The sequence below is a fragment of the Fusarium vanettenii genome (genome assembly GCF_000151355.1).
Source record: "Fusarium vanettenii 77-13-4 chromosome 7 genomic scaffold NECHAsca_9_chr7_10_0, whole genome shotgun sequence".
Taxonomy (NCBI): Eukaryota; Fungi; Ascomycota; class Sordariomycetes; order Hypocreales; family Nectriaceae; genus Fusarium; species Fusarium vanettenii.
This window is the reverse complement of record NW_003315875.1, coordinates 192,952-219,761: the sequence shown is the minus strand read 5'-3', so window position 1 is coordinate 219,761 and position 26,810 is coordinate 192,952. Positions and strand designations below refer to the sequence as shown.

Sequence of the window (26,810 nt, the reverse complement as noted above, 5' to 3'; positions counted from 1 at the left end):
GTCCAGGCAGCGACTGTTGTTGTCTCGCAGCCACGTTGACGTCATAGATCTTACGAAAACAGGACGCGCACGTTTTCGACCTCACATGACGGGACCTTTGGCTTCGCGGGCGCTAACGACGCGTTTATTGATGACGTCAGTGTACGTCTAGATCGAGATCCCAAAAACACAACAACAGCCTAAAAAGGAGGTGAATCGCAGATGGTTCCAAAGAGTCAAATGAAATCACAATGGGAAACCCGCTGTTGTATTGGCCAACGGGCTGGAATGGCAGATGGTAGGCACCCAGGCAGTGGTGTTTGAGTACAGGGTAAGCAGTCACTTTATACCTCGAGTGATACCACAACTGAAGAAAGTTGATGTGAGAACCTGGGCCACAGTGAGATTCACAATAAGGAAAAAATACCTTGAGTTTGTTGTTCTTGCCGTAGTAATAGAGCGGCTGGTCTGGGGGGGATGCAGCTAGTGAGGTTGTGTTTTTTGCAACTATGATTGATACAGATGGCATTTTAGGAGGGGCACCATCAACAAGTGTATTCAGAGTTATCATGAAAGAAGGAGAGAAAGATCAACGCCATCACCGTGGTATTGAAACTATGAGGACCATGGATATATTTAATGAGGCCTTTCTGTAGCAGCTTCTAGGGCGAATATATCGGGACTTTCATCAAGCGTGACCGGCCCTGACTAGTATTGCCAAACGTCTGACCTGGGTCAACGAAATGCATCAGTGTTCTTCATGCTCTGCTGAATCCAATGGTGGAGATGAAACATCCTCGGATCGAGGCGTTGGTCATATAAACAGAAATATCCCTGGGCAGTGGTGATGCTGCCTGCAATGCAAGAATGAAAAAAATTATGTATTAACGCCAAGCTAAACTCGTACCCGTCGAGGCCTTAGCCTCATTCGATGAACGTCTATAATAATCTTCTTGGGATTGGGTATCTTTTCATCCTCCACCATCTGGCTGAACTTGGTCCGATCCGCCAATCTAGACTCATCGGCCGCCTCCTCGTCTAACGCATCCAGGAGAATATGCGGCTCGGTCCACGACGACCCGAAATCCACAAGCTTGCCGTCCCTGTAGTTGTCGAGCCGGATATCCATGTTGAAAACCCGCTGGCTATTTAGTCTTACGATGTCTCTAAGAATCTGGTATAGATTGTCTTGGTTGACACCTGGATCTGCGGATGCGAGATCTTTGACGATGGCCCTCGGTCTGTATCCTCCGGGACTTGAACGCTGATATTCTGGGTCTACTTGGTCTGCCTCAAGATCGATGTTGCGGCCTCGAAGGACTTTTTCGTCCCTTTCTTGTAGGAAGAAGAATCCATGGCAAGGGACAACAATGTCGGATTTCAAGTAGCCCTTCTTGATGGCTTCTTGAATTCGACCATATGCTCTGCATTCAGCGTAGAACGGGTCTGTGTAGTAGGAAACCGTCTGTAAACTGATGTCTTCACCCACTAAGGGCTCCCAGAAGTAGTCATCGTTCATAGGATCGTGAAATTTGAACTTCAGCAAAACACTCATCAGCGCGCGATACCCGGCGACCGCTTGCTTCTTACAACTTTGATTGCGTATTCTCGGTTGCGGATCTTTGCGCGGAATACGTAGCCCTCTGTTGGCGAATCCTCATCCTCATCCTCGTCATCTTTGTTGAGCCTCTCGAGCCATTGAATGCGGGACCCATGGTGTTGGAACAATCCAAGTTTCGGACCATCACACAACGGCAGCTCCTTCGGGAGTGGCTTTGGGGGCTGTCGACGCTTGGGCATGGCAACGTCAGGACATGTGCAAAAGCTGAGGGGTATTTGGCAGTGGCAACATGTTGGCAGCGAGACATGTCCCCCCTTGGGAACTTTATAACGCATGTTACAACCCTCGAGCTGATGACATGGCGCTGTCGTGCATGACGGGAGCAAGGGACGGCCCGTTAGCTCCAATCGGCCTGGCGGGATGTCGTCTGTGGGGGTCACGAGGTTGACATGCAGCCAACGAGAGGTGCTTTGCTGCAAGGATATCACCAACGTACATGCGACTCGCTTTTTGAGTTCATAGATAATGGGAAGAGGGTGTGATGTCCGTCTTACGGCGCGTCCGGCGTCTTTAAATTGGCCAGATTCATCCCTTGACCAGCCCCTGGCCCAGGCTCTGTCTCGTATCACCTCGGGTTGCATTCCAACCTCTTCTGCGTACTAGAGCGTAGTGTTTCGTTTTACCTCTTTGTGTTTCACATTTAGCCATGACTGGCACGAACCCAGCCACCTCGATACTCGAGCTTCTCACCTACCCGAACCCGACCGTCTCGCATCGCCCACCGAAACGAAAGACGAATTCGCGCAATCAAAAGTGGCACGCCCCGAAACAGATTAAGAAATGGGACGAGTTTCACGACTTCAACGTCTTCAGGGCGTCGTTCGGAGGCCGCCTGCTGGAAGAAGCTCGCCGGGAGGGTAGACACTTCGCTGCTTATCCCGACATCGACTATGAAACGAATTGTATTGAGCGAAATGAAGACGACACCAGAGAATTGTACGCCGTGTGGAATAAGAAGATCGTCACCGCGGCTCTCCGTCCAATCCGCCAAGAATTCCACTCGGCTATATGGTCCAAAGGGGATCCCCCATCAGAAGATGAGCTTTCAGAGCCTCCCCCAAGGCCTGAAAAACAGCGCCAACAGCCTCCCAGAAAATGTTCGATCGGGGCAAGAACGCCACAAATGCAATCACTTCAGGGGCTACGGCCAGACTCGGGCACGGCATTGCGGAATACTAGCCCTACTGACGGCGACCCCGACCCTGCTACCTACCGGCTTGAAAGGTTTCCGAAAGAGTATAAGCCAGCCGAGAAGTGGAAGAGCAAGTGGATGGCTCAAGTACCCCTTATCAATGAGTCTGGAGAGTGGGAGCGAGGACGGTTGAGTCACGACTTGGCTTGGCCTATCAAGCAAGCGTACACCTATTGCATACAGAACATGTGTCGCTACGGTTGCATTCTTACTTGCCATGAGGCTTTCATCTTCCGTGTCAGACCCCGGAGCATAAAGTCCGGTAGGTGTCCTGTAGCTCTCCCTTAACCCGAGGATAAACGCTAAGTTTTGTAGTTGATGGGCCCCAAGAGACGTCGGTACTGAAGAGACAACTGATTCGAGACGGACTCATGGAGTACATCTCCATTCCTTGGGCGAATCATCGCCAGGGGGACTTGGAAAGCCACGAAACATGGACTATAAACCTTGCTCTATGGTTTATGCACATTTTGGTCGGGAACAAGTACGAAGTGTGTTGGCGATATGATCGGTTACTAGATGAGACTTTGGCTGCCCTGAGGCCCTCACAGGATGAACCTCTCACACATGAAGACCAAGATGAGGATGAGGACGATGACGAGTCGAGTGACTCTGATGCCTCGGACGAGACTGTGCCGTTTGATGAGAGCCTCTTTACCCCTTTGAGGAAGCGCAAAAGAGATGAAGATGTGGAAGAAGGAATCAATCATTCTTTTTCGAAGCGCCAGTTCCTTCAGACTTAGATGGGAAAGTTGAAGTTGGGTGGATTTGTGCGGTTAGAAACATCCTGCCGATGGTCTTTATTTATCAGTACAGTACACAGGGAGCAATAGACAAGACTGTAGCTGATAACATGATGTCATTTTAAAATCTTATATCGCATAACTCCCCATATAACCTCTATATGCTAGTTAAACCTTTTTCAAGAAAATTCGACATAAAAGTGTCGTTCCTGCCAATATAACTATTCCATCCGATGCTTAAAGAAATAGCGCAAACCCCGATATGAACTAACAGTCCAAGGCTATATATACTCAAACAGCTTCTCTCCTTCGTGGCTCGTAGGTGTCAAGCTTGAATTTCGCAAAGTTCCTCGTCGACAGCCTCATCTCAAACATCCTATCAACCTCAACCACACTTCGCCCCTTCAGCTCGGGCAAGAATAGCCATGCTAGGGCCACAGCAATCAGGCAAAGTCCCGTGTACACAAACCCAAGCTTGCCGCCCATGTTGCCCGAGTCTGGGTTGTATAAAATCGGAAGTATCGCGTTCATGATGGCAGATAAGCCCTGAGACGCTACTCCAACCAGACCCTGAGTCAAAGCTCGAACTTGCATTGAACTGGTTTGTCCAATGTAAGCGTAACTGGCTGGCCAGGCACCGAGGCCGCACACGATGATGACGGACATCAAGACACCGGCAGCAACATACGCCGGGATGTCTCCGCCCCAAAAGCCAGACACACCCATCACAGCCCAGAAGATAGCGGCCAGACTCATGGTCACGAGTGTCATGATACGCATGCCTCGGCGTGACAGAACAAAGATACCAGCAGCATTAGCCAGCATTCCGGCAACGATTCCTCCGATCAGGAAAAGCATGTTGGTAGGCTCTTCAATGCCAATAGTATTCAGAAAATATGGTGTGTTTGATAGGAGATCCAGACCAAACATGGCCGGTATGGCACTGGCAAGGAGCACAATTAGAGTTCGACGACGGTTGACTCCTCGGAAACACGCGATGTAAGTAGCCTTGCCAAGGGCGGCTTCTTCTGCGAGGATGACGTGGAACACCTTAAGTGCGGTATGTTCGGGGACCTTGGGAGCGTACAGTCGTCTCGCGGCTCGTATAGCCTTGTCGTGCTTTCCCTTTCGTAGATGATGAATTGGACTTTCGGGAATGATGAGGGAGAGGAGAAAGGCGATGGCGGCGAAGATCCACTGGGAACCAAAGGGAATTTGATACGCCCTGCTTCCCTTGATGTCTCCCACTAGAAACACCACCATTGATCCGAGAAGTTGGCCAAGCAACGTAAAGGTTGGAATCATGGCCATTGCAGGTCCTCGTAGCGAAATAGGCGTGACTTCTGAGAGGTATGTGTTTGTTACTGTCTGAAGCAGAGCGACAGCAAGGCTCTGAACGCCGACTCCGACAGTCAAGATGATTCTCTTCATATCTCGAGCCTCGGGTAATGAAGAGCTGAACACAACTGACGCCCCGACTGCGTAAAAGAGGCTGCCAGTCATGAAGGTGAACTTTCGTCCAAGACGGCCCTGCAGCCATCCTCCAAGAAGAGCACCAATGACTCCACCGATGGGAACAAAGGCAGTCCAGAGAGATGTGTATGGCTGAGGAATAATCCACTTTCCCTTGTATTTTGTGCCAAAGTCCTGCATGAATGCGTTGTTGCCGAGAATGGCGGCGTTGATGACGAGTGTATAGCCGAGACCGACGACGGCGATGTTCATGACGAGACAGTAGGCTGCCACCTTTGGGAACCTCCTGATGGCTCTCCATATTCGCAGTTGTTCGTCTAGTGGGTTTATTTTGCCAGTGTACTTCGGATTCGGGTGAGCTGCTTCATCGATGGAGTTTGACCGTGAGGCGATCGATTCCAGCTCGACATAGTCTGGGCCAATCTTGCCGAGCGGCGACTTGTAGGAGGAAGAGCCAAATTTTGTCATTGCGAAGAGGAGCGCAATTACTACCGCTGTTTCTTCCGCCTAGATGTGTGTTTGATAGTATGGCGGCAGACTGAAGAGAGGAAAGATACACTGGGAGGAAAGAAATGTGACGAGGGAATTCCCCATCTTGAAGAATAAATACCGACAGGAAAGCAGCCCTTCCCCATTACTACATCCAAACAAAAACACCACAGGGCTGAAATAGCGTGAGATCCATAGGACTAGATATCGACATCTATTTGCGAGGAGAGTCTAAATGTCGATCAACGGCAAGCCCCCATGTTTGATCTGAGTGACAAGCCCCGGCATTTCAACCGGGGAAACATCCTAATTAGGAAATTCTGTTGCGAGGCCGGGGTTTTCTCCACGCTCAGCCAACGAACAAATTTGAACCGAGGTGAGAAATTAGCAACGTGGTTGAATGTGGCTTGAGTTTTTTTTTTTGAACCCATCATCTTCGCATTCGCAAACCATGGCCCGACCAACATCGCAAACGCAGCCCCGCAGGGTATCGAGTGCGTACCTTTGCATCTATAATCTCCTATCAGCGCTCCTTCGAATCTGCATCCTGCTTAGCACCGCCTACCTGTGGAGCACGAGCGGCAACGTCGCCGTTTGGGGCAAGCTGAGCGACACAGCGCGATGGAGTGAGACTCTGACTGCGTTGGAGGTTCTTCACGCTCTGACTGGCCTCGTCCGGGCTCCACCGGCTACAACGGCTCTGCAGGTGGCTGGTCGCAACACGATTGTTTGGGCTATTACTAGAAATTACCCAGATGTTGCGGCGGGAGAGTCGGCGTATAGTTATATGCTCATGGCTTGGAATTTGGCCGATTCAGTGAGATATTTGTATTTTGCGTTTCAGACGGGGACTTCATCCGTCCCATCGATCCTACTCTGGGCAAGGTATGAAACGCAACGTTGCCGTAGCTAAGAAATACTGACCGTTGCGAAGGTACAATTTGTTCATTTTTCTTTACCCGATCGGCATTCTATCCGAGGCACGTCTTGTCTACAAAGTCATTGAGCCATCCAAAGCTCGAAACTCTTCGTACCAGTATCTGCTCTGGTTTGGATTAGCGATTTATGTCCCTGGTATGAGAACAAAGTGTGAAGCCAAGCCGTTTCAATACTAACTCTCAGCAGCTTTTTACATCCTATACGGGCACATGCTTGCCCAAAGGGCCAAGGTCAGCCGCTCGAGCCGCGCCAAAACCCTGTGATATCGGTCTTTTGGCAGAGTAAGATGTGATCCTCGGGTTGCCTGACACTGCGTGTGGATATACGATTTCGGTGATAATTTCCAAACTCAGAGGCGGACGGCACCTCCACTCTCATCAAGGAAGCTATCTGAAGTTGAGAGATGTCTCAAGTCGATGTAGTGAGAGCATAAAAGGTCCAAACGAACAAAATATAATTACTCTGTACAGGAGGTCCCCCACCAATTATTTATACAATTTCCTCACTCCTCCTTAAATGCGTCGCCACGTCCTTCCTAGCCCTCGAAAGCTGGGGCAATACTATAATCAGTAATCACTTTTCGTGACGTTTGTATTGCTCCGTTAGAACTTGGCCAACAGCTTGGGCCCTGTCTTCATAAGACGGGCAACTCCCACCAGCCAAGTCCCAGCCAAGCAAAAGACTCCTGCGTAGATCTTCATGTTGGTGTAGCTCCCATGGCTATGAGACAGAATCGCTCCAGCAATAGGACTTGTAACCAAGCCTGGAATCGCCGAGGAACAGAACAAGAGGCCGCTGCGGTATCCGAACTCCTTGGGCGGGGAAATCTGGGCAACGAGTGCCGGCGACAACGAGACGTACGCCCCGGAGAAGAAACCGAAGAATGCAGCAAACAAGATATTTGCCACATTTCTGGTTCCTGGGATCCAGAGCGCCAAGACCAGGATACCGCTGATGTTACAGACTATGAAGAACATATTGTATCGTCCAACCTTGTCACTCAGAAACCCGGCCGTGAGTCGCCCAAAGAGACTGAAGGATATTTAGTGAATATCCATGAAAGAAAAACGAGAATCACCTACCTCGCAGCATTGAATATGGAGACAAGATATTGTGACAGAGAAACTGACATGTTATCAGCGATGGCGGACGGAACCAAAAAGTTGATGGGCACGTAGAGTCCGAAACTCAGAAGAGCAAACCCGGCAAGGACAACCAAGAAGACTAATTCATGAAAAGGCCGGTGAAGATCCTCAGCAGTGAGCTTGGTAAGAGTAGGCTTCACCCTGCGCTTGACGGTGAGGGATGCAATGACGAGCAAGAATAGGATGATGAATGCTGCGATGCGCATGGCCCATCCGTAGCCAACTTTTGGGATTAGGTGAGTGATGACAATGGGGAAAATGACGCCGCCTGTGCTTGAGCCGGTCATTAACACGCCAAAGGCAGTACCTCTCCGTTTGTCAAACCAGCCTGAGACAGAGCTCAAGGCTGATTTGCAGTCAGTATGATACTAGAATTGTTGAGCATGGAAGTCACTCACCTGGCTGAAAGATGGCGGCTGCGCCAATCGCGCTGCACACTCCCTGAGCAAGCAACAGCTGGTAGTACTCCTTGGAGATGGAAGCCATCATCAAACCAAAGACGTGCATAAAGGCGCCAACAACAATCAGGGTTCTTGGACCATGCCTGTCATAGATGTGACCAACTACTGGGCCCTGATTGCTCGTCAGCATAGTTCAAGATGGCCATGTGGTCAACTCACTGCAGCTGACATGAAGAAGACTTCGAGAGATGGGATCCAGGCTACTGTGCTTGAAAAGTATCCCTTGAGGAGTTCTCTCTCGTAATAATCCTGAAAGATGCCAATACCTGTGACAAGAGTTAGTAAAATGGGTCCAAGGAGGTAGTTAAGGACGAGAATGGTAGCAAGACGCCAGGGCTCAAACTTACTGTTCATCCACCCGAAACTGCAGAATGAGGTGCACCAAGCCCCCAACACCACACACCATGCTGCGAACCCGCCATCTGGAGGCGGAGATTGAGAGGCAGAAAGGGTGAGGGGAGTCAACTTTCCCTCCCTTTCGTCTACGGAGCCTTGCAGGGTATCTTCACGATTATCGCTGTCCTGGTTAGACGCCATGATGCCCGTATTGGTGAGATTTGTGCAAGAGGATGCCAGGAGCTGTAAGAAACGGTGAAAGGACATTGGAATACATATACACCGTATTGTGATGGAGATAAGAACTGGAGTGTCTTATGTCCGATCAAATGGCTCAGCGACTGAACAACCAACACCCGAGTAACCAACACCTGAGTATCAGCGAGAAGCTCCGAAGTCCGGCTATTCGTATCCGCTCCGGGTGTGAAAAAGTTGGCACGGATTCGGACTTAAAATCAGGCGAGGCTCTTTTCGCGCCTGGGGCGGCTTCCTTGTGAAGCCATGACGCGAATTCCCCACCCCGGGTGCAGCTGGAGTTAAAGAAAAGATAAAAGCGTACCCGAGAGACAGAGGCGGTTACTTCGGCCAACTTGGATTTATCAAGTACTACTGATCAAGTAAAATTACGGAGTATACTATCAGTGTATCTAGCCCCGATGCTCTCCTTTCGCCATGTATTCCTCATACTGCAAGTCCGGCTGTCCCTCCCAATACAGCGTCTCGGGATCACTAGAGTTCTCAAACGTGTACTTGGCACTCTCTTCGGGGATGTAGACCTTGGGTAGCCCATTCGCCGCTGCGGCTTCTGCGAGTAGTTGGGTCTGACATGCACGCTCCATCAGAGTCATCAGGAAGCATGCCTCGTCGACAGTGGATCCAACTGTAAGGAGGCCGTGGTTTTGCAAAATCATCCCCTTCCCTTTCGGACCTGATAGTTTGTCAGCATGGATTGGGGTATGGATTAAATCATGAAGGACGTGCCAAGGGCGGCACCTATGCGGTCGCCTTCCTCCTGTGTGAGGACAACGCCTCCAAAGTCCTATGCTCTCCTGTCAGCGTGATCGTAATCAATGGAGTAGCGGTCAAATTCAAACCTTATATACTGCCTGAGCATCCCCATACAGATAGGCGGCATCTTGGGTTAGCATTTCCAGGGGCCGTCCAAAGGCACTCCACGCCATGCCGTGCGGACTATGTGTGTGGCATGCGGCCACGACGTCTGATCGAGCTTTGTGAACGGCACTGTGAATGAAGAAGCCTGCTGAGTTGGCGGGTCGGCTCATGTTTCCTGGGGACAGCAAGTTAGTATCGAAACATAAGCTAGCTGTACTGGACTAGCAACGGGTAGGGGGTAATGTACCGCCAATAGGAACACCCTCATAGTTGACGAGAATCATGTCGCTTGCCTTGAGTAACGCAAAATGTACCGCCAGTGGATTCTAAAGCAAGTCAATCTTGAGGCGAGCCCACGCTGACCAGACAACAACATACCGTCCAGAATGTATGTGGATTCTCCGGGTCCCTGATGGAGATGTGACCGGCCATACCATCTGTATACCCCAAGCGTGCAAAAACTCGAAAGGCCAGCGCCATCTTCTCCAACATCCATTGCCGCTCTGCAGCAAAGCTGGGTGGTTTGGGGATGCCGGGGAGACAGACGCCTTGGGAGATGAGCTGTAGAGGTGTTTTCTTGACCTCTTGGGCCTTGCTGGACTGTGCGGATGGTACCATGATGATTTGGAAGACGCGGCTAGTTGGGCCTTATGGTTTATGCGAGGAGAGCTAGATCGGATGGCGATGCCATTTATATGGTGACATTTATGAGAGTTCAACCTGGTGTAAGTTGCACATGCCGGATGCCAAGAGAAGCCTTCCCATTTCGAGCAAGAAAGTACGAAATTGCCGATCGACCCGCCCGAGAACCCTTCTCGAGAAACCAATGAGAGTGTCGTCGGCAATCCACGCTGCAGCCGTCGTGTTCTTTGACTCAAAGCGGTATAGCTCGCCCAGTCAGAGTAACACATGGAGGGGATTCTGAAGATGAACAATGTTCAATACCGCGGACCCTCGTATTCATTGTACCGAAATTGTTGGATCCAGCTGTGGTCACCTTTGCTGTGACGACAAGTGCCGCAAAAAGAATTGGGGCTAGTGCCATGAATTTCATGTACAAAAAGCCTCTGTCGCTGCTCATAATGTCATCAAGATCTATACTATCTTAACCAAAAGACCCTCAGGATGCAGGCTGTGAGGAAGTTTGTTTTTGTGAAATCGATACAGCCTGGGGTGGTCAGCTTACTCCCCAAGCGGCTCCTTTCAACTACACGATGCCTACCTCCCGGGACTCTGACATCGAAAACCAGGAGTGGCCAGACCCTGATGTGGAGGGTATGTAACGTCTGACTCATTGATACTGTTCCCGGTTGATGCTAACATTTATGAGTCTGCGCTCGACTGGCGATTGGGAGGAGACATCGCCCTCTCTCGACCATTCTCCTCCTCGGCCATCAATAGAGGCGATCAACTGTCAACCGTGCCCATTCCGATCGATGGAAAAACTGTCAACTTCTCTGCCGTACTTCTGCGAGACTCATGTCCCTGCCCATCATGCGTGCACGAATCAACCAACCAGAGACTCTTCTCCGTCGCAGACATCCCTGCCAACGTGAAAGCGCGAGCGGTCGAAGTTGATACTGCTTCCGACTCTGTGAGCATCAGCTGGGAGAACGATGCACATGGCTGTACACCTGAACATACTACAAATCTGGACATGGCGACTTTGAGGAGTTTCAGCCAGCCTGCGTCCTCACCCACGTCGTGTCTCCCGTCGCAAGTTCTGTGGGGTCGAGAGCCTCGTAAGAGTCTTGACCTGCCTGATTACGACTACGAAACGTACATGAAGGATGATGCAACACTTTATAAGCTGATCAATCAGTTGCGTATTGACGGGCTCGCCTTTGTCACCAATGTCCCTGGCGTGGAAGAGTCCTTGGCCACGATTGCCACGCGCATCGGTCCGATCAAGGATACCTTCTATGGGTATACATGGGACGGTGAGTCTGCAACCCAGGATATTGAAGTTCACTAGCTAACACATGGCAGTGCGTACAGTTCCCAAGGCCATCAACGCCGCATACACGTCGCATGGTCTCGGCTTCCACACAGACCTGCTCTACTTCCAGCAGCCGCCGCACATCCAACTCCTCCACTGCGTCCAGTCTGCCTCTTCCGGGGGAGCCAGCGTTTTTGCGGATGCCTATAAAGCGGCCGTGGACCTCTTCGAGACAGACATGGAAGCCTTTGACACTCTGGCTACGGTCCCTGTCAACTATCACTATAATCATCCCAACGCGAATGTGTATCGCACGACTAAGCCTGTCATTGACCTACGGCCCATGCGGATCGGTGACCAGATCTACACCCGCGTTCAGGATTACCTTAAAGACATAGGTGACGAGTCAGAAGCCGCACTCGTCGACTGCATGGACAAGATCAACTGGGGACCTCCATTCCTAGCCCCATTCTCCAACCACGAAGCCCAAGGTGTCTCGGCGCTGAACGACAAAGTCGAACGCTGGCACGACGCGGCGGTAAAGTTCAATGCGCTGCTGCAGCGACCAGAGTACCTGTTTGAGCGCAAGATGAACCCTGGCGACTGTGTCTTGTTCGACAACACACGGACGCTGCACTCGCGACGGGCATTTGACATGGCTGATGTTGGGAAGCCAAGGTGGCTAAGGGGAACGTATGTTGATAAGGATCCTTATTTGAGCAAGCTGCGCGTCTTGCAGAACAAATTTGGGCGGCAGGGGCAGTAGTTTAAGATTCGTAGCAGTAGAACCAGTGTGTTCTTTGTTACAGTTGAAGCCTGGGCCTTGATAGGTTAACTGAGCCAGAAGATCATAGCAGTAGAACAGTCTTTGTATACATATATAGTTATTGGTTTCATCCACATAATGAGGTCCCGAGTCTTGAGCATGCGTGTTGTTGGCTTGCTCGGGGCTTTCGGGCCGACCTCTTCCGGTATCCAGTTAGGCTGGCACCGCCGCTGGTAGTTATCAATTTCGTCATTGAAGCTGCGGGGTTTTTATCATTTTCCCCTTTTACCATCACCAATCTCATCTCAACTCGCCGAAATTCGCTATTCCAACGGAAACAATGGATACGCTTGCAGAAGATGACAGCAGGCCAGTAAAGCGCACCCGAAAAAGTGCACCGAAATCACGACAGGGCTGCGCAAAGTGCAAGTCCAGAAGGGTCAGTTGTTTTGGTGTTTTCCCCTGGACGGTGCGTTTGACTTGAGTAGATAAGATGCGATGAGAACCGTCCGGCTTGCAAGAACTGCATCAGACTCGGCCATGTATGTCCTGGTTTTCAGCAGCAGTTGCGCTGGTCGGACAAACATGAGCGAAGTCGGCCGAAAGTGGCTTGCTCTGATCAGCCTCCTCAAAGCACGGCAGTGAGCGACAGTTGTGAACGCAGCATAGGGACACAGGAGATAGAGGCTTTGGAAAGTCTCGACGTACCGGGGAACCTATTCGATCGCTTTGCTATTGACAGTCAGCCCACTGCTAGTGCGATCCCACCCCTATGCTCTACTACAGACCATTGCTACAGAGCAACCAGGCAGTCAAGAGATGCCCCCGAATGGAACCCTATCATGTCCTTTGAAGGATCAGAGTCTCTGCATCACATCTCGAGCTCAGCACTCACCAAAACACTAACCCATATGCCAACCGCCCTGGTCGAGCACTGGTTCCGCTACATCTGTCCCACACGCTCCACGTTCGACTCCGAGACAAACTACAACCGGCGACTAGCTTGCAATACGTGGTCTACCTCGAAAGCAGTATTCTATACCCTGCAAGCCATGTCCGCAGCGTACAGCATGCCTCATCTCAGCAAGGACTTGAGAGCACAGGCAGTAGCCGCCGTCGATCAGGAAATGGCCCGGATACGGAGCGTGCAAACTACCATTGTCACTGTTGACCTTGTGTTTGCTGTCTTTAAACTTGGCACCTCGTTATCTGGGACACCAGATACTGGAGAGCACTCCTGGTCGGACCTGGCTCATGAGTTGCTTACGGTTTGGGGAATGCAGATTTCAGGAGCAGATGTGCTCCTCCATGCATACTTCTGTCAGGCCCTAACCTACTGGGAGATGGTACTTGGGGCCATTGGCGGTGGATCTATTCCCCGCAGGGTTGATAGGAAGAGGCGGAAATACGAGGACAGTGCTCGACGAGAGATGCAGTTGTTCGATAATGGCTTAGGTTCGCCATACCCTCAGCCTTTGCCGTACAACCCGGGCCTCAATCTTTTGGGGACTCGACCTAACTCTTGGTGTGGCATATCAAACGAGGTGATTGATCTCTTTGGTCAGGTGTTGGCTCTATGCAGCACCAAGGTCCGAGGCAATCGTAATTCGACGGCTGACGCGCTCTGCGACATGTCTCTAGCACATGAGTTCCAGGCAGAGTTGCTGGCCATGGATTTTGAGACGTTGGTGCTTATGGATGAGGTGAATGGATATTTTGTCGAGACGCGAGACGACAAGACGCCCATCTCGCACCTCGTGCAGACTGCAGAGGCATATCGTCAAGCTGCCCTGCTTCAGCTGCATCTGGCGTTTAATCATCTCTCAGCCGACACCACTTCTCGAGCCGAGTTTCTGCTGGGCCTTGTCCTAGGCCTTCTCCAGACCCTCGAGCAGATTCCCCTAGACTCAGGATCGCGGACTATTCATGCTATGCTCTACCTCTCTGCAGCCGCTGGTCTACGACACCTGGAGCGCTGGATCTCAACTGAGGTTTGTATCTTGCAGGTGGAGATTTCGCGGGCGAGACGGCTCGTCTCGACGAGGCTCGAGTTGCTGCCGAACCATGCAAGTGGTGGTACGCTGCAGTTTGTCAAGTCTGTGTGGCGGCAGTACCAGGCTGATCGTAGCTTGATCTACTGGAGAGATGTTTTGGAGCAGTTGGGATATGGGCTCATGCTGTAGTAGTGCATATAGTTACTGTATAACGACCAAATCCTCAGAACGGAGAGTCAAGGTGATTACTTTGAACTACCTCAACTAGGTGCACAGAAAACTGCTCCTCGAGTGTTTGTCTCAGGGTTTCCTACCCCACATGATGTGAACAGGAAGATACAAATGAACAGAACGATCCTGAAGTTCCTTCTTGGCTTGCGCCATAATCACCTCGATCTCCTCGTTGCTCCAACCCAGTACAGCGCCGAATAGCTTGGGCGTGTACGAATCAATAGCCTGCCGCGTCTGCACAGACTGATACTTGCCGATTTCCTTGAGCTTTGGGTCTTTGGGCCAGGGACCGATCGGAATCTACACCTACGATTAGCGTATTGAGTCAGAGAGTGAGGTAGGGGATATACCTTGCGGATCTCCTCTTGGACGTCCACGAAACCGACTTTGATCAACTCGTCCTTCCACTGATGAGCGCAATCAATGGGCTTTCCAAACTTGCCGCTGCCCTCGAGGATGCCGGCGGCCCAGCGCTGGGCGTTGGCGGCCTTCTCGTGGGTTCCATCATCAGACAAGAAGCATCCACGCTGGGCCTGGAGCTCAAAGTATCCGCCAGACGACAGGTTATCAAAAGCCTTTTTGAAAAGCTTTTCGTCGTCACCGATGCATCCTTCCAGTTCACGGCCGTGAATGTAATCAAAGGGCTTCTTATAGACCCAGTCATCCTCAAAGTCATCAACTTCGAAGAAACAGTTGGGCGGGGTCCTATTTCGGTTATTCCAAGTAATCTTGCGGGTGACAGACTCTCTTACCAGTCGGGCTGAATAGGACTAAGATCTGTTCCGATGACTTCTGCGGATGAATACTCACTTAAAGCATGTTGTCAACATTGCCATAACAAAGATACACAGATGATACTTACTCTGCGAAATCTATGGCCCAGATACCAGTGCCAGTACCCAGATCGAGGACTCGCTGAGGGCTTTTGCCAATTGGAGCGAGATGAAGCTTTCCGTCGAGAACGAGGCTGTAAATATGGTGGACTAAATCCATCCGATTTTGCTCTTCGTCATCATTTGGCTGCCGGCCATGCTATTAGCAAAAAGGGCAAGATCATTGTACAGTTGGTCTTACCACCAGGTAGGTGCCTTCGCGAAACGCGTGGTAGCGGCGTCCATTCTACAAAATGTGAGAAAAGGGGTCAGATCTCTGCATTATTACACTGACGTCAAATCTACTCTTGGTCAGATCAGGGCCATCAGGATAAAATCGGGCTCAGCCTCACCTGTAATTGTAGATGCTAGACTTGAGAGACGACAGGTAGCTAGAAGCTTCCTCTCTTAAGGATCATATTAGAGAAGAATAGACTGACGGGTAGACAAGACTAACGCGCTGTCATACAGAGAGTCGCCCTGAGATGCATGTCAGCACATTACGAGAACCTGTGTGGACAGGAGCAACCAACCTCTTCGGGTTGGGTCTCGGCCTGCAGGGCGGCCCCAGGGGGAGTCGGCGAACGCTCGTCCTTTGTCTCCGCCATGTTGGATCGCAAGAAAATGACGCGGCGTGGAGTTGACAGGGAAGAGGGAGATTGTCGGGATGCCTCGGTTTTATCAATTGTGTCGCCCCCACCTCGCTAGAGAGTCCATCATTCGATGTGGTGTTCCACCGCTCATCTGACTAACTGCAGGTGAGCCAATTGGATCTCGATCCGTGATGGAGTTGTTGGCCTAATTCGGGGAAGATCCGTCCCGACGGGAGCTAGGGTAACGCGTCTTCCCGCGGCTGGGCGGACGGTTGTTTAGGGTGGGTGAAAACTCCGGAGCCGCTGAGCTTGGCGAACGACAATATCTTAACATGAACTGTTTCAAAGAGTGGGAAAAGAGTACTGAGGAAGATAAAGATGTTGTATTTACGGAAGGAGACCAGAGCTGGGAGTTGTGTTAAAGAATTATAATGTTATGTTCTGAGGATGGCCAAGGTCGATGGAGAACCTCTGTCTTTTGGCACATGGCGTTGCACACACGGCCAAGTTAGCAACGAGCACCTCATGAACATAGTTAGATCAAAAAACTACATAAGATAACCATATAGAGTGTCATCACGAGCATCTTCCTCTTCCTCTTCCGAATCAACATCAGGCCTCCAGGGTAAGCCTTCTGGCGTCCTCTCCACCACCATTCTCTGTTTGATATCCTCCTCGCGCTTTTCGAACTCCATCAATCGCATTCCTTTTCGCCTCTCATCTATCCATAGAGCGCATTCCTTACCTGGGTATCTTTCCCTCCACCCCTGCTCGGTAAGAATGCCAAGCTTTTCATCCGAGGCCCAAATGGTATCAGAAAAAAGAGAGACAGGTAGCCTCGCGCCGTTGGCTGCCAACCTCCATGGACGTCCTCCGGCCAGGTCGTAATACGAATTGATTCTATCCAACACGAAACCTCCCTCATCGGTGCGCACAAGGAGGGGGGGGCTGTACCTGCTGTTTGGCGTTGAAACCTCCGTTGCAGGGAACGCAAAAGTTGTAAGCTTGTCATCGCCGCCTTTCACCTGGCAACGCAGCAATGTTTGGTAAAATGTTTTACCATAAGGAATGTGCCAAGCCGCTCCCAAGACGGCGAGCTCGCCCGGAGCTGTTTCTGGTAATCCTGCCACATGCTTCAACGCTAGGCTGATCTGGCGCCAAGAAGAGTGATCTCTTGGAGCGGATGATGGACACGATGGCCTAGCACCTATACCCGTCGTTTCGATGAGGAGATGTCGGATGTTTGGAAGACTGATAGGGTGGAAGGGCCGGCCTCTGGTTCTCCATCCAACCATGTCGCTGCACATAGACTTGAGGTCGATGCGGACATTGTGCATTCGAGGGAGCATATCGCGTATGTCATCACACACATGAGTAACGCCGTCTAGGCGGCTTCTGCTTGTAGAGGCAAGCCAAAATGAATCTTCGTCTTTTCCTTCTGTATCCAACTCCAAATTGACGCAGCTTTCGGGGAGAGCAATGAGAACATCTGAAATGGTCGCCCTGTGGATGCCCAATTTGAAGTCTCGACGATCTGTTGTCAGAGAAAAGGACTGAAGTGCTGCCATGTTCGGGATGGCTTCCTGGGCCAGTCGATAGACTGTGGTGTCAACCCGCTCTTGCAATTCCTGGCTAGGTCCACCATCTTCCCGGAGGTAGAGGGTTAGAGAGCGAGTGATGGAGCGAACGGCCGAGTCGTTGTGGGATGTTAGAAAGCGTTCCATCTGATCACTCCCCGCCAGGATCAAGTCATTGTAGAGAACTGGAAGCGCCATGTCCCACCACGCCCGGCTCACCAGTAAGCAAGAAAAAATAGTGGACTTTGCATCTTCGGAGCTATAAGCATCGCGAATTATCTGAACGAGTACTTCTGGCGGAAGAGCGGGGATGATGCCAGACATGGTAGCCTTGCTGGTAAGAGTCAGATGACTGGCAATGGAAGTGCAGAGTTCCATGGTGAGACTCTACAATACAAGTTGAAGATATGTAGGAGACGGTGATACAGTGTATAACGTTGTGGTGTGTTGATGAACGTCTTCCTTGTTAGGCAATAGTGCCGATGGGTTGGGAAACTTGGATGTCAAGGGAGAGTTCAGGGCCAGGCAGCTGTCTAAATGTCTACGTGTTTTGTGTCTTGGCGGTGCGGGGTAATGGGAAGCGTAAGGCCAATAAGAAAAGGTGAGAATTGGGAGTGTCAATTGGCTGATGGGAGGGATGTTACACAGAGCCTTGTGGGCGTTTGTGAACCCAGGGCAAGGCTGGGACACAACCTATAGGCGATACAGCATTAACCGAAGCACTTGAGATGAAAACATGATACAATTCCATAGGCATTTGAGAAAAGGGTCTTGCTGTATAAGAGTAGCTGTTGAGTCCGCATAAAGTACGCGCTCGCCGGAAGGCAAGGAAGAACTTGGTCTAATTTATAGGTATTTAAGCACGCAGTTAAAGAGCCAGTGACGCACAGGTACTCATGCTGGTTCTGCGCCATGTATTGACGATTATTTAATGTGCCTGAGTAGTCATGCAAAAACTTGCGTGATATGCCCATAAAGCTCTCGGAGCAGCCCCCTTGCATAATGAACCAGTCGAGATCCCCAACCAATCAGAGAGTGTACCTGAACAGCGGAGACCGATCACCCATGGCCTCGAGCTCCTCCGCCGAGTACTTGCCGTAAACCTCTTCAACCGACATCTTCGATCTCCTCTTGTTGATACTACGATAGGTAACTTCCAGCGTAACCGCAGAAAGAATGCCTGCTCCCGCCGCGGCAAGAGAAACACCAAATCCAGTTGGGTACTTCGGCGCCTCGCTTTGTATGTAGATATAGGAGCCAGGAATGCCGCCCGAGTTACCGATGGCAATCATGTATGCGATGCCCATCGCAGCTTTGGTCCGTCCAGCCAGGTTATTGACAGTCCAGGCATTGGCGCCGGGGGTGATGGGATATAGACCGACGCAAGCGAGGACGACGCCAAAGTAGCATAAGCCTATGTTGTCCTTGATGTCTGCGGCCTTTGCAAAGAGAATAGAAAATGCGATGAGCACGATTGTTTGGGCTCCGACGATAAAGGGCATCCTCCACTTCAGCCTATCTGCGAAAATAGCTGACAAAAAGGCACTGATCGCACCGACACAATAAGGCGGAATGGTGAGTAGCTGTGCGTTGGCGGAAGTGTATCCCATGTTCTTGATGATCTGGGGCATGGTGAACTTGAGGCCGTAGTTGGGCATTGTGGCAGAGATGTAGATGATGGACTGGAAATAGACCTGCCAGTCACACAGAACCGATTTCAGGACTGACCACTTGGCCCTCTTGCTGATGGTTTCGGCATGCTTGGCACTCTGGTCGCCCATGACGGCAATTCTTCGCAGGGATAGGAATCGCTTCTCGTCGTCATCAAGCCATGCGGAGCTCTCGGCGTTGTCAATAAGACAGAAGAAGCAGGCGATTCCTGCCATAACGGTGGCGATGCCCTCAAGAAGGAAGATCCACCGCCAGCCCTCGAGGTTTCCGACGCCATCCATTCGGGCGATACCGAAAGCGAGCAGACCGGATAGGGCACCTGCGAGCGCACTTGCTGAGTAAAAGATGGCAATACGCGTCTGGATCTCATTTGGCATATACCACTGAGAGATGATGTAGACAGCTCCTGGAAAGAACCCTGCTTCGGCGACACCAAGCCTGTAACTGTTAGTAATAGCCAAGTATGTCTGATGAAGAGTGCGTACATGTATCGAGAGGCAATCAGTCCACTAAAGTTTTGAACAATGCCCATAAGTGTCATGACAATACCCCAAGCAACAATGATGCCTCCGATGTAGACAGAGGGTCGTTTGAACTTTGTCAAGAGATAGTTGCTAGGAACCTCTTGATACTGCATTAGAATGCTTGCCCACCTTCAGTCGCTGGGTGATGACTTACCAAGGACGACGTAGGGAACGAAAAAGACACTCAAGGCGATGTTGTATTGCGATGGAGTGATTTTGAGGTCTTCCTCCAGACCTTCGATCTTGGCGTTTCCTGCAGTAGAGAGTAAGAAATACCACCTCATCTAGGTTTGGTGACGCTGGACTTACCGATGTTGGCACGATCAATGAAAGAGAACAAGTAGAGAATCGCCAAGAGAGGCACAAGTCTGAAATCGATCTACGTGGGTCAGCGTGATAAGATGCAAAGCTCGTGCAAGTCACCAACCTTTCGTACAACCGCTTTCTTTCGATCATCAGGAAAGCTGTCCAACCAGGCCTGGTCTTCGGCACTTAGGTGGCTGTGGCGCGGTGTCTTCTGATCTTCGAGCATGATGTCGCCTGGTTTCTCAGACCAATTGTCTGAGATCTCATTCTGGGGTTCCTTGATGGGGGACATGATGTCGAGTTAACAATTTAAGAAGATATCGGCTCTAAGTTGTTTGGAAAGACCTGGAGGCTGATGGAGAACTTCCCAAGCCGCCTGACGATGCTTTCTTATCTATCGCCAACTACTGCACTATGGCCAACATAGGAATCTAATGATAGTGGTATCTCGCAACTCAATATTCGGAGCCACGCCGCTCGAGCCAAGAGATAGCCGTGCCCGTGTAGACTGACTTAGCCCTCTGGTTGCCCCAGATTTGCCCCTTATCGCGGGGAAGTCTGGGGAATAGAGGCGGAGGCTGCTCCAGGTGGATTCCCAGATGAGCCTCGTGTTAGCTTCGGACGGGAGTCCGCATGGCCTAGGCCTTGCAACCACATCATACCCGTGACTCGCTACTTGAACCTTATCTTAGTTCCAACCCGGTGTCGGAGTTCCGTTGTGAAGGTGGCCTAAGAGTGGTGGTTTGCAGGGATGTAGGTTTGTTGAGGATTAACGATGAAGATACAGTATCTCTGGTGTGATAGCTACCATGCTCAGATCTTGTCTCACTCGTCTGAACTGGTGGCAATCTCGATAAGACAAAAGACTTGTTGCTGTGTAGGGACGTCAAGTTGGGCGGTGTAACTTAGCAGAATACCTTTAGTTCAGAGTATCTTTCCTATCTTTCCGGTTTACCCGCTTCTTCCCTCATCAAAAATTTGTGTCACCACTTGACCTCCTGCAATACGATCCCAGAATTACCCAAAAAATGAGTGAGAGAGGTGACACGGCTGATGCCAATCGAACGAACCTCGCCTGCCAGAACTGTCGTCAAAGGAAGAGACGAGTAAGCGTATCAGAACCTGTAGCTGTAAGCAGTGCTGATTCTTGGGAATCTCAGTGTGATCGCAGAGCCCCTCGTTGCGGGCTGTGCACTCGTCGTGGATTAGAATGTATCATGCCAGTCGCGCGGCCTACTCGCATTGAACGAAGGTCCGTATATATCTCGACACATCGCAAACATCGACCACTAAGAGCGCCCATGTAGTCTGCTCGAAGAGCTTGAAGAAGAAGTCGCCCTCCTCGAATCTAAGCTCTCCGAGGGTGATGATCAAAACCGAAGTTCCGAAGCGCCCACCCATCAGCAGTCGTTCGTATCAAAAGAACACCAGACACAAAGTCCTGATATGATCGATTTGACAATCCTCAAGGAACCTGAGACTGCAACGTTGTATCGAGGTGAGTTATACGGTCTTCGGGAGATGACCCGGCGTGCTTTGGAGCTCGATAATAGCAGCCCTCGTGGACTCCCCAGGAACAGTAGCAACCGGGGATTGGTTGTCTCAGCCGCCAAACTCCGTATTCGTTCAAGTGGGACGACTGTGGATGAGGCCGAGAGAGAGATAATTGCTACCTACATCAACAGCTTCTTCTCTCGCGTGAATGCAACCTTTTCCATTGTCAATGAAGACCAAGTATGGAAAACCCTGCGACTAATGTCTACGAATTCCTGGATATACCCAGAGCATCTGTCTCAGCTATATCTCATTCTCGCCATTGGCGCAGCAATGATGCCGGGATCTATCTTTTCGCATGTCCATGTGTCAACGGAGTATTTCTTGATAGCCACTTCACAAGAGTACTCATACAATGACTCTAGGGACACTATCTTGATACTCCTTCTTCTCACCCTGTACTCTCTTCTGGATCCAAGTACTGGAAGTTCTTGGCAGCTTATCGACTTGGCCATTCAGTCTTGTATTGTGCTTGGGCTTCACCAAGGACAACCTTATCTACAAGAATACAGGAGCAGTATGTGTAGCGGTGATCATCTGTTCGAATCAGCATACCTCCTGGACTTGTAGGTGATATCCCAACAAGGGTGTGTAGTTGTTAATTTCTGGCAGCTCCATCAGCCGCTCGTTGGGTCTACCACCAAGCATACGAGCTTCGGATATCTCTTACAAGGTAACTGCTTATCTACGTTCTCGATGTGAATATAGTCAACATCTGACAGCAGAACAGCCAAGCAACGAGAGCTCGAGCCTCCCATCCATTTCTGCGCTCTACTGTTGGGCACTTTGCCTCTCAGAAAACTCGGCACCTAGCCATCTTCGACAGCACGTCACAGACTATGACTCTCTTGTACAGAGTGAGACGACAGCCGATGACCCCGTGCTAGCCTTGCCCATGTTCTTTGCGTATCAATTGGCTGTCCAGTCGTCTCTGATGGAGCTGCGAAGCGTGCCTTCCGAGATCTCGCTCCCGCCTTTTCAGATACGGGGGTTCCCACGCTCCTGGGCAAAGACTAGAAAGCCCTGGATCGTCGGATGCAGCGTATTTGAGGCAAGTCTTGTCAACATCCTCCAGTGGGCAACTCTCCCCACCCTGCAGAAGGCGGCCGCCATCCCGCAGCTGAAAGAGTGGTTCCTTGATGCGTGCCAAGTTGTTGAAGAGGTATCCCTCACATTCCAGGGGCTTTCGGAGCATGCATCCTTGTTGCGGACCATCCATGAATACATGGGGTCGCCGGAGCGGACTCCCAGCCCCAACATACAATTTCTGGAACGGACAAATCTTTACGAGCTGTGTGTGCAGGCTCTGGGCGCGCTTGAGATTGCAGTCGAGTAACTATGGATCGGACCAATCGGAGCCAAGAGCGCCCAATGGTTTCATCTCCGTGCCGCTTCTGCCGCCTGAGAGATGGGGCCGAGTAGAGCGTCCGCCTTCTCCACAAAGCGGACCTCAACCCGAACCGAAGGGGCGCTCGGAGATCGACGATCTCGGCGACCTCGACAACCGACAGAGGTCCATATAGCATGGATATTTACACGGTAGTTAGGATTAGGCATTATTGATAAGGCAGTCTTTGCATTTGCACTCTCTTCAACCATTTCCCCTTCATTGACTCTCGCAACTCTTTTTCAGAGGCCTCTTCAGAATGGGATCTATTGATCAAGAGCCTCACGTTACCGCCTCTACGGCGTATTCTGTCCCAAGATCTACGGCCGGTGTTTACAAACATGCCATTCTCGAAAACCCCCTCATTTCCAAGGACCTCCCGCTTGAGGTTCGAAATGGAGCTGCGGCCATCAACTTCACAGGCTCCGACGACCCTTCACTACCTGTCAACTGGCGCTTCACTGAAGCTGTTTCTTCTCTCAAAGCATTGGAAGCAGGTCTGGTAGATGTCATCCTTCAACGACGACATGGCCTTGAGTCACATCAGATCACCATCAACACCGATCATGCCAGCTTGTTTCTGTTCTCGACACTCCTATGGACAATCGATCCTAAGGGAGAGAACATCCAGGCCAGCAACTTGCGCCAAGCAAACCCGAAGCTGTTTCAGTATTTTCCGAGCTGCGATAAGCACCGCATGAACTCCTCTACGCATCGAAACCTCGCAACGAATATATACAAGTGTGCCGATGGTCGGTTCTTCCAGGCGCATGGCTCACTCAACCCCACTCCCACGCTTCAAAATGTTGGGCTTCCAGCCGAGTTAGATGTCGGCACCTACGAAGATGGCGTACAGATCTTCCAAAACGCCTTTAGCAAGCTTGATAGCGAGAAACTACAAGCTATCACGGATGAAACACGCCAAGCTGGGACCATTTGTTATACGACAGGCGAGTATCTGCAGTCCAAGCATGGCCGTGCAAACGAGCACGTGGGCCTGTGGGAGATACACGATCGACCGAATACCAACCAAGTTCCATGCTGGTTCGCATCTCCAAATGTTCAAGCCGACCCCTCGAGACCTTTGGCTGGCCTGAAGGTAGTTGATCTCACGCGAATCATCGCTGGTCCAAGCATCACACGCAGTTTGGCAGAACTAGGCGCGAGTGTAATGCGTTGCACCGCTCCTCACTTGCCAGATGTCGTCTCCCTCCAAGCTGACCTCAACTGGGGTAAATGGAATTGCAGCTTGGATCTTCGGGTTCAGAAAGACTGTGAGCAGCTCCGAAGACTCATCTTGGAAGCTGATGTTGTTGTTCAGGGCTATCGGCCTGGCGTGCTTGATAAGTATGGATTCGGTCAAGACGATATCATCGACATGTGCAAGGGCAGGGACGAGGGTGTCATCTATGTCCGGGAGAATTGCTACGGGTGGTACGGCCCGTGGAAGGATAGGAGTGGATGGCAGCAGATTGCAGACGCGGTGAGTTGGCATCCCATTGAAGTCCGCCTTCAAGTTCTAATGTTAAAGCAGAACACTGGACTAAGTCACTCCTTCGGAGAGGCCATGGGCCATGGCGATCCCGTCACGCCGCTATTTCCTCATAGCGACTACTGCACAGGCATAGCCGGATCCTGTGCTGTTCTCCTCGCAATTCTGCGACGTGCCGAGAGCGGAGGATCGTACTGTATCGATCTCGCCCTCAACTACTACAGCGCATGGCTCATCCGCTCCGTGGGCACATACCCAACTGATGTCTTTGCCAAAGTCTGGGCTGAGCACGACAACACGGTCTACCAACACTGGCACAACAATGGTGTTTCCGTCCCTCAAGTTCTTGGTCGACTGCGGTCAGGTGTAGCCAGCGAAAGACTGTTCAAGCCAGAGTTCTTTGAGGAACGAGTTTCTCCTAGTATATTTGGCGATAAGAAGTTTCAATGTGTCAAGGGCGTGGCGGACTGGCATGGTATGGTGAAGCTTGGGTACAACGTGGGCACTAGGGGTAATGGGGCAGATGCACCAAAATGGCCGGATGATCTTATGCAAGAGACTGTTGCCTAGAATAAGTAGTTTATAGTCACATCAAGTGAATGAATGATTGGCGTTTGATATCATCGTGAACTGGATAAACACGAGACCACATCATGACATCCAAGTCAACATCGACAGATACAGCTGCCGCCTCCCTAGCCGGGACGCCTTATCGCTCCTACACTAGTCGAAAAGGCAATGCTGGCCACTCACCTAACACTAGCTTGCTCCCAGATTGTCACTACAGGCCTTGGAATCGGGCTATGGGGCTCTCAGCCTTAGATTTAATAGGGAATGGGACGGGGAGTCGGTGGCCTCGGGAGCAGATTGAGGCTCGATTAGAGGGACAGGCTCCTGGGTGGGCTCAAGCTCCAGAGTTTCGTCTGAATCGGCGCATACTGGGCTCTCATCGTTTTTTTCTTGTCACAGAAAGTTGAGACAGGCCTCTGGATCGTCGTCGTAGAGCGTGCGCGCCTCCTCGGTGCCACATCAATCAAGTCCACTACGCAGATTTGAGACTCCCCATATTTAACTAGGTATTTATTTGGAGATTCTGCCTGCCATTAATCAACATTGACCTCTCCACTCATCAAAAGTCTCGCTGTGCTATAGATGGTAGCACTCTCCACCTTGTCTCCCTTAATTTCCGTCCCTACTGTGATGGTACCACTGGGATGCTGGATCGTAATCTTCCCATCTCCTCCCACCTCCTTGACAAGCTTAGACGCCAAGTTACCCTCGAACCGACACGCCACAGCGAGATTTAGAGCCAACGTCAAAGGAATGGCCTTGTGAGCTTGGCCCATGGACAACGCCATACATGTGATGTTGGCGTCTGTGCCCTGGGGAGGAAACAGGATAACAAGTTTGGGGACACTGGCAACATCGGGGTTCATGCCCATCAGGGATGCAGCCTCCCGACGGATGCTTTCTAGAGATATCATGGTGCCCGTCTTCTGATCCAGTTCGGCAGGGGTGACATCGGCGGAGATTCCAAAGGACGCGCCGTCGACGTAGACGACGGGGTTCGCGACGTCAACTAATGAAGCCTGCACATGGCCTCCATCCTTGCCAGTGGTGGCCATTGAAGTTATGCCGTTTCCAGTGGGGAACACTGCTCCAGTCTGCGTGCCCCCAGGAGATAGAAAGGACAGGGAGATTTTGGAGCCGGTGCCCGGCACACCATCCATCTTGTAAGCCCCGTGGGGTTGAAATCGGGGCGGCTGGCCATGGATTGGAAAGGTAGACGCAATGACCTTTTTGGTGTTTGTGTTGAAGATTCTGACCGTAGTATGGCCGGGTTGCTTGGAGAGCTGCGTGGCTGAAGGCGAGAATAGCTTTTCATCCAATGCAAAAGGACCAATGGCAGCGGTCATGTTGCCACAGTTGCTAGCCAGATCCAGGGCCCCGTCTTCAATGACAACCTGCACAAACTCAAAGTCCACATCGGCGTCTTCTCGAGTAGACGGAGACACGATGCAGATCTTGGACAAGGATGAGACTCCACCACCCATGCCGTTGAGTTGTCTGCCGTAAGGATCCGGAGATCCCATTGCATTGGCGAATAGCTTCTGCCAAGTTGTCCGATCTGCGGGGAGGTCTGCGGGGCAAAAAATGAGGGCATTGCAGACACCTCCGCGCCAGAAGCGGGAGCGAATAGCGGTGGTGGCCATGCTGCAAGCGGGATAAAGAAGATTGAGGAGAGTGTTGGTTCTTTCCTTGTGGGTGTATGTAATCATTTATTGAATCAAAATCGTCATTTATGAAAAACTTCTTGAGTGTTGGACGTAGCCGCTATTCCGGCTTTTTTTCGATCGTCTGTGATGGTTCTGCCGCTTGTTGAGGGCGGGCGGACATGGCTCCGTGAGGGCGC

General features: G+C 51.1%; 12 protein-coding genes across 12 annotated transcripts; 4 read left to right on the top strand and 8 right to left on the bottom strand.

Annotated features, from left to right (window-relative positions):
* Positions 1 to 737: 737 nt before the first annotated feature.
* On the bottom strand, positions 738 to 1,779 carry NECHADRAFT_82569 (uncharacterized protein; the record flags this gene model as incomplete). The annotated part of the gene is made up of 3 exons (XM_003049031.1): positions 738 to 833; positions 887 to 1,516; positions 1,570 to 1,779. 3 exons carry the CDS (start codon positions 1,777 to 1,779, stop codon positions 738 to 740), a joined length of 936 nt encoding a protein of 311 aa, XP_003049077.1.
* Positions 1,780 to 2,246: 467 nt separating this feature from the next.
* NECHADRAFT_82568 (uncharacterized protein) lies at positions 2,247 to 3,535 on the top strand (the record flags this gene model as incomplete). Its single annotated transcript, XM_003049272.1, has 2 exons — positions 2,247 to 3,054; positions 3,108 to 3,535. 2 exons carry the CDS (start codon positions 2,247 to 2,249, stop codon positions 3,533 to 3,535), a joined length of 1,236 nt encoding a protein of 411 aa, XP_003049318.1.
* A 291-nt stretch (positions 3,536 to 3,826) lies between these two features.
* On the bottom strand, positions 3,827 to 5,643 carry NECHADRAFT_94934 (uncharacterized protein; the record flags this gene model as incomplete). The annotated part of the gene is made up of 2 exons (XM_003049030.1): positions 3,827 to 5,367; positions 5,568 to 5,643. 2 exons carry the CDS (start codon positions 5,641 to 5,643, stop codon positions 3,827 to 3,829), a joined length of 1,617 nt encoding a protein of 538 aa, XP_003049076.1.
* A 305-nt stretch (positions 5,644 to 5,948) lies between these two features.
* On the top strand, positions 5,949 to 6,699 carry NECHADRAFT_82566 (uncharacterized protein; the record flags this gene model as incomplete). Its single annotated transcript, XM_003049271.1, has 3 exons — positions 5,949 to 6,382; positions 6,432 to 6,571; positions 6,623 to 6,699. The coding sequence occupies 3 exons, from the start codon at positions 5,949 to 5,951 to the stop codon at positions 6,697 to 6,699; spliced, it is 651 nt and encodes a 216-aa protein (XP_003049317.1).
* Positions 6,700 to 7,038: 339 nt separating this feature from the next.
* On the bottom strand, positions 7,039 to 8,579 carry NECHADRAFT_94933 (uncharacterized protein; the record flags this gene model as incomplete). Its single annotated transcript, XM_003049029.1, has 6 exons — positions 7,039 to 7,468; positions 7,519 to 7,927; positions 7,980 to 8,154; positions 8,202 to 8,308; positions 8,390 to 8,464; positions 8,552 to 8,579. The coding sequence occupies 6 exons, from the start codon at positions 8,577 to 8,579 to the stop codon at positions 7,039 to 7,041; spliced, it is 1,224 nt and encodes a 407-aa protein (XP_003049075.1).
* A 446-nt stretch (positions 8,580 to 9,025) lies between these two features.
* NECHADRAFT_45307 (uncharacterized protein) lies at positions 9,026 to 10,109 on the bottom strand (the record flags this gene model as incomplete). The annotated part of the gene is made up of 5 exons (XM_003049028.1): positions 9,026 to 9,306; positions 9,372 to 9,417; positions 9,473 to 9,666; positions 9,739 to 9,817; positions 9,870 to 10,109. 5 exons carry the CDS (start codon positions 10,107 to 10,109, stop codon positions 9,026 to 9,028), a joined length of 840 nt encoding a protein of 279 aa, XP_003049074.1.
* An 808-nt stretch (positions 10,110 to 10,917) lies between these two features.
* NECHADRAFT_45388 (uncharacterized protein) lies at positions 10,918 to 12,196 on the top strand (the record flags this gene model as incomplete). Its single annotated transcript, XM_003049270.1, has 3 exons — positions 10,918 to 11,431; positions 11,481 to 11,803; positions 11,870 to 12,196. Coding segments are annotated over 3 exons (1,164 nt in total), but the record flags the coding sequence as incomplete, so codon positions are not given.
* A 2,294-nt stretch (positions 12,197 to 14,490) lies between these two features.
* NECHADRAFT_94931 (uncharacterized protein) lies at positions 14,491 to 15,901 on the bottom strand (the record flags this gene model as incomplete). The annotated part of the gene is made up of 6 exons (XM_003049027.1): positions 14,491 to 14,721; positions 14,772 to 15,126; positions 15,174 to 15,230; positions 15,284 to 15,441; positions 15,496 to 15,540; positions 15,827 to 15,901. The coding sequence occupies 6 exons, from the start codon at positions 15,899 to 15,901 to the stop codon at positions 14,491 to 14,493; spliced, it is 921 nt and encodes a 306-aa protein (XP_003049073.1).
* A 533-nt stretch (positions 15,902 to 16,434) lies between these two features.
* Positions 16,435 to 17,963, bottom strand: NECHADRAFT_101077 (uncharacterized protein; the record flags this gene model as incomplete). Its single annotated transcript, XM_003049026.1, has 2 exons — positions 16,947 to 17,963; positions 16,435 to 16,607 (listed from the first exon to the last, which is right to left on the bottom strand). Exons 1-2 carry the CDS (start codon positions 17,839 to 17,841, stop codon positions 16,435 to 16,437), a joined length of 1,068 nt encoding a protein of 355 aa, XP_003049072.1. The 5' UTR covers positions 17,842 to 17,963.
* A 528-nt stretch (positions 17,964 to 18,491) lies between these two features.
* Positions 18,492 to 20,190, bottom strand: NECHADRAFT_45013 (uncharacterized protein; the record flags this gene model as incomplete). Its single annotated transcript, XM_003049025.1, has 5 exons — positions 18,492 to 19,572; positions 19,620 to 19,758; positions 19,813 to 19,911; positions 19,968 to 20,037; positions 20,086 to 20,190. The coding sequence occupies 5 exons, from the start codon at positions 20,188 to 20,190 to the stop codon at positions 18,492 to 18,494; spliced, it is 1,494 nt and encodes a 497-aa protein (XP_003049071.1).
* Positions 20,191 to 23,164: 2,974 nt separating this feature from the next.
* NECHADRAFT_45502 (uncharacterized protein) lies at positions 23,165 to 24,967 on the top strand (the record flags this gene model as incomplete). Its single annotated transcript, XM_003049269.1, has 3 exons — positions 23,165 to 23,481; positions 23,542 to 24,388; positions 24,440 to 24,967. 3 exons carry the CDS (start codon positions 23,165 to 23,167, stop codon positions 24,965 to 24,967), a joined length of 1,692 nt encoding a protein of 563 aa, XP_003049315.1.
* A 533-nt stretch (positions 24,968 to 25,500) lies between these two features.
* NECHADRAFT_94928 (uncharacterized protein) lies at positions 25,501 to 26,610 on the bottom strand (the record flags this gene model as incomplete). The annotated part of the gene is made up of 1 exon (XM_003049024.1): positions 25,501 to 26,610. One exon carries the CDS (start codon positions 26,608 to 26,610, stop codon positions 25,501 to 25,503), a length of 1,110 nt encoding a protein of 369 aa, XP_003049070.1.
* Between the last annotated feature and the right edge of the window lie 200 nt (positions 26,611 to 26,810).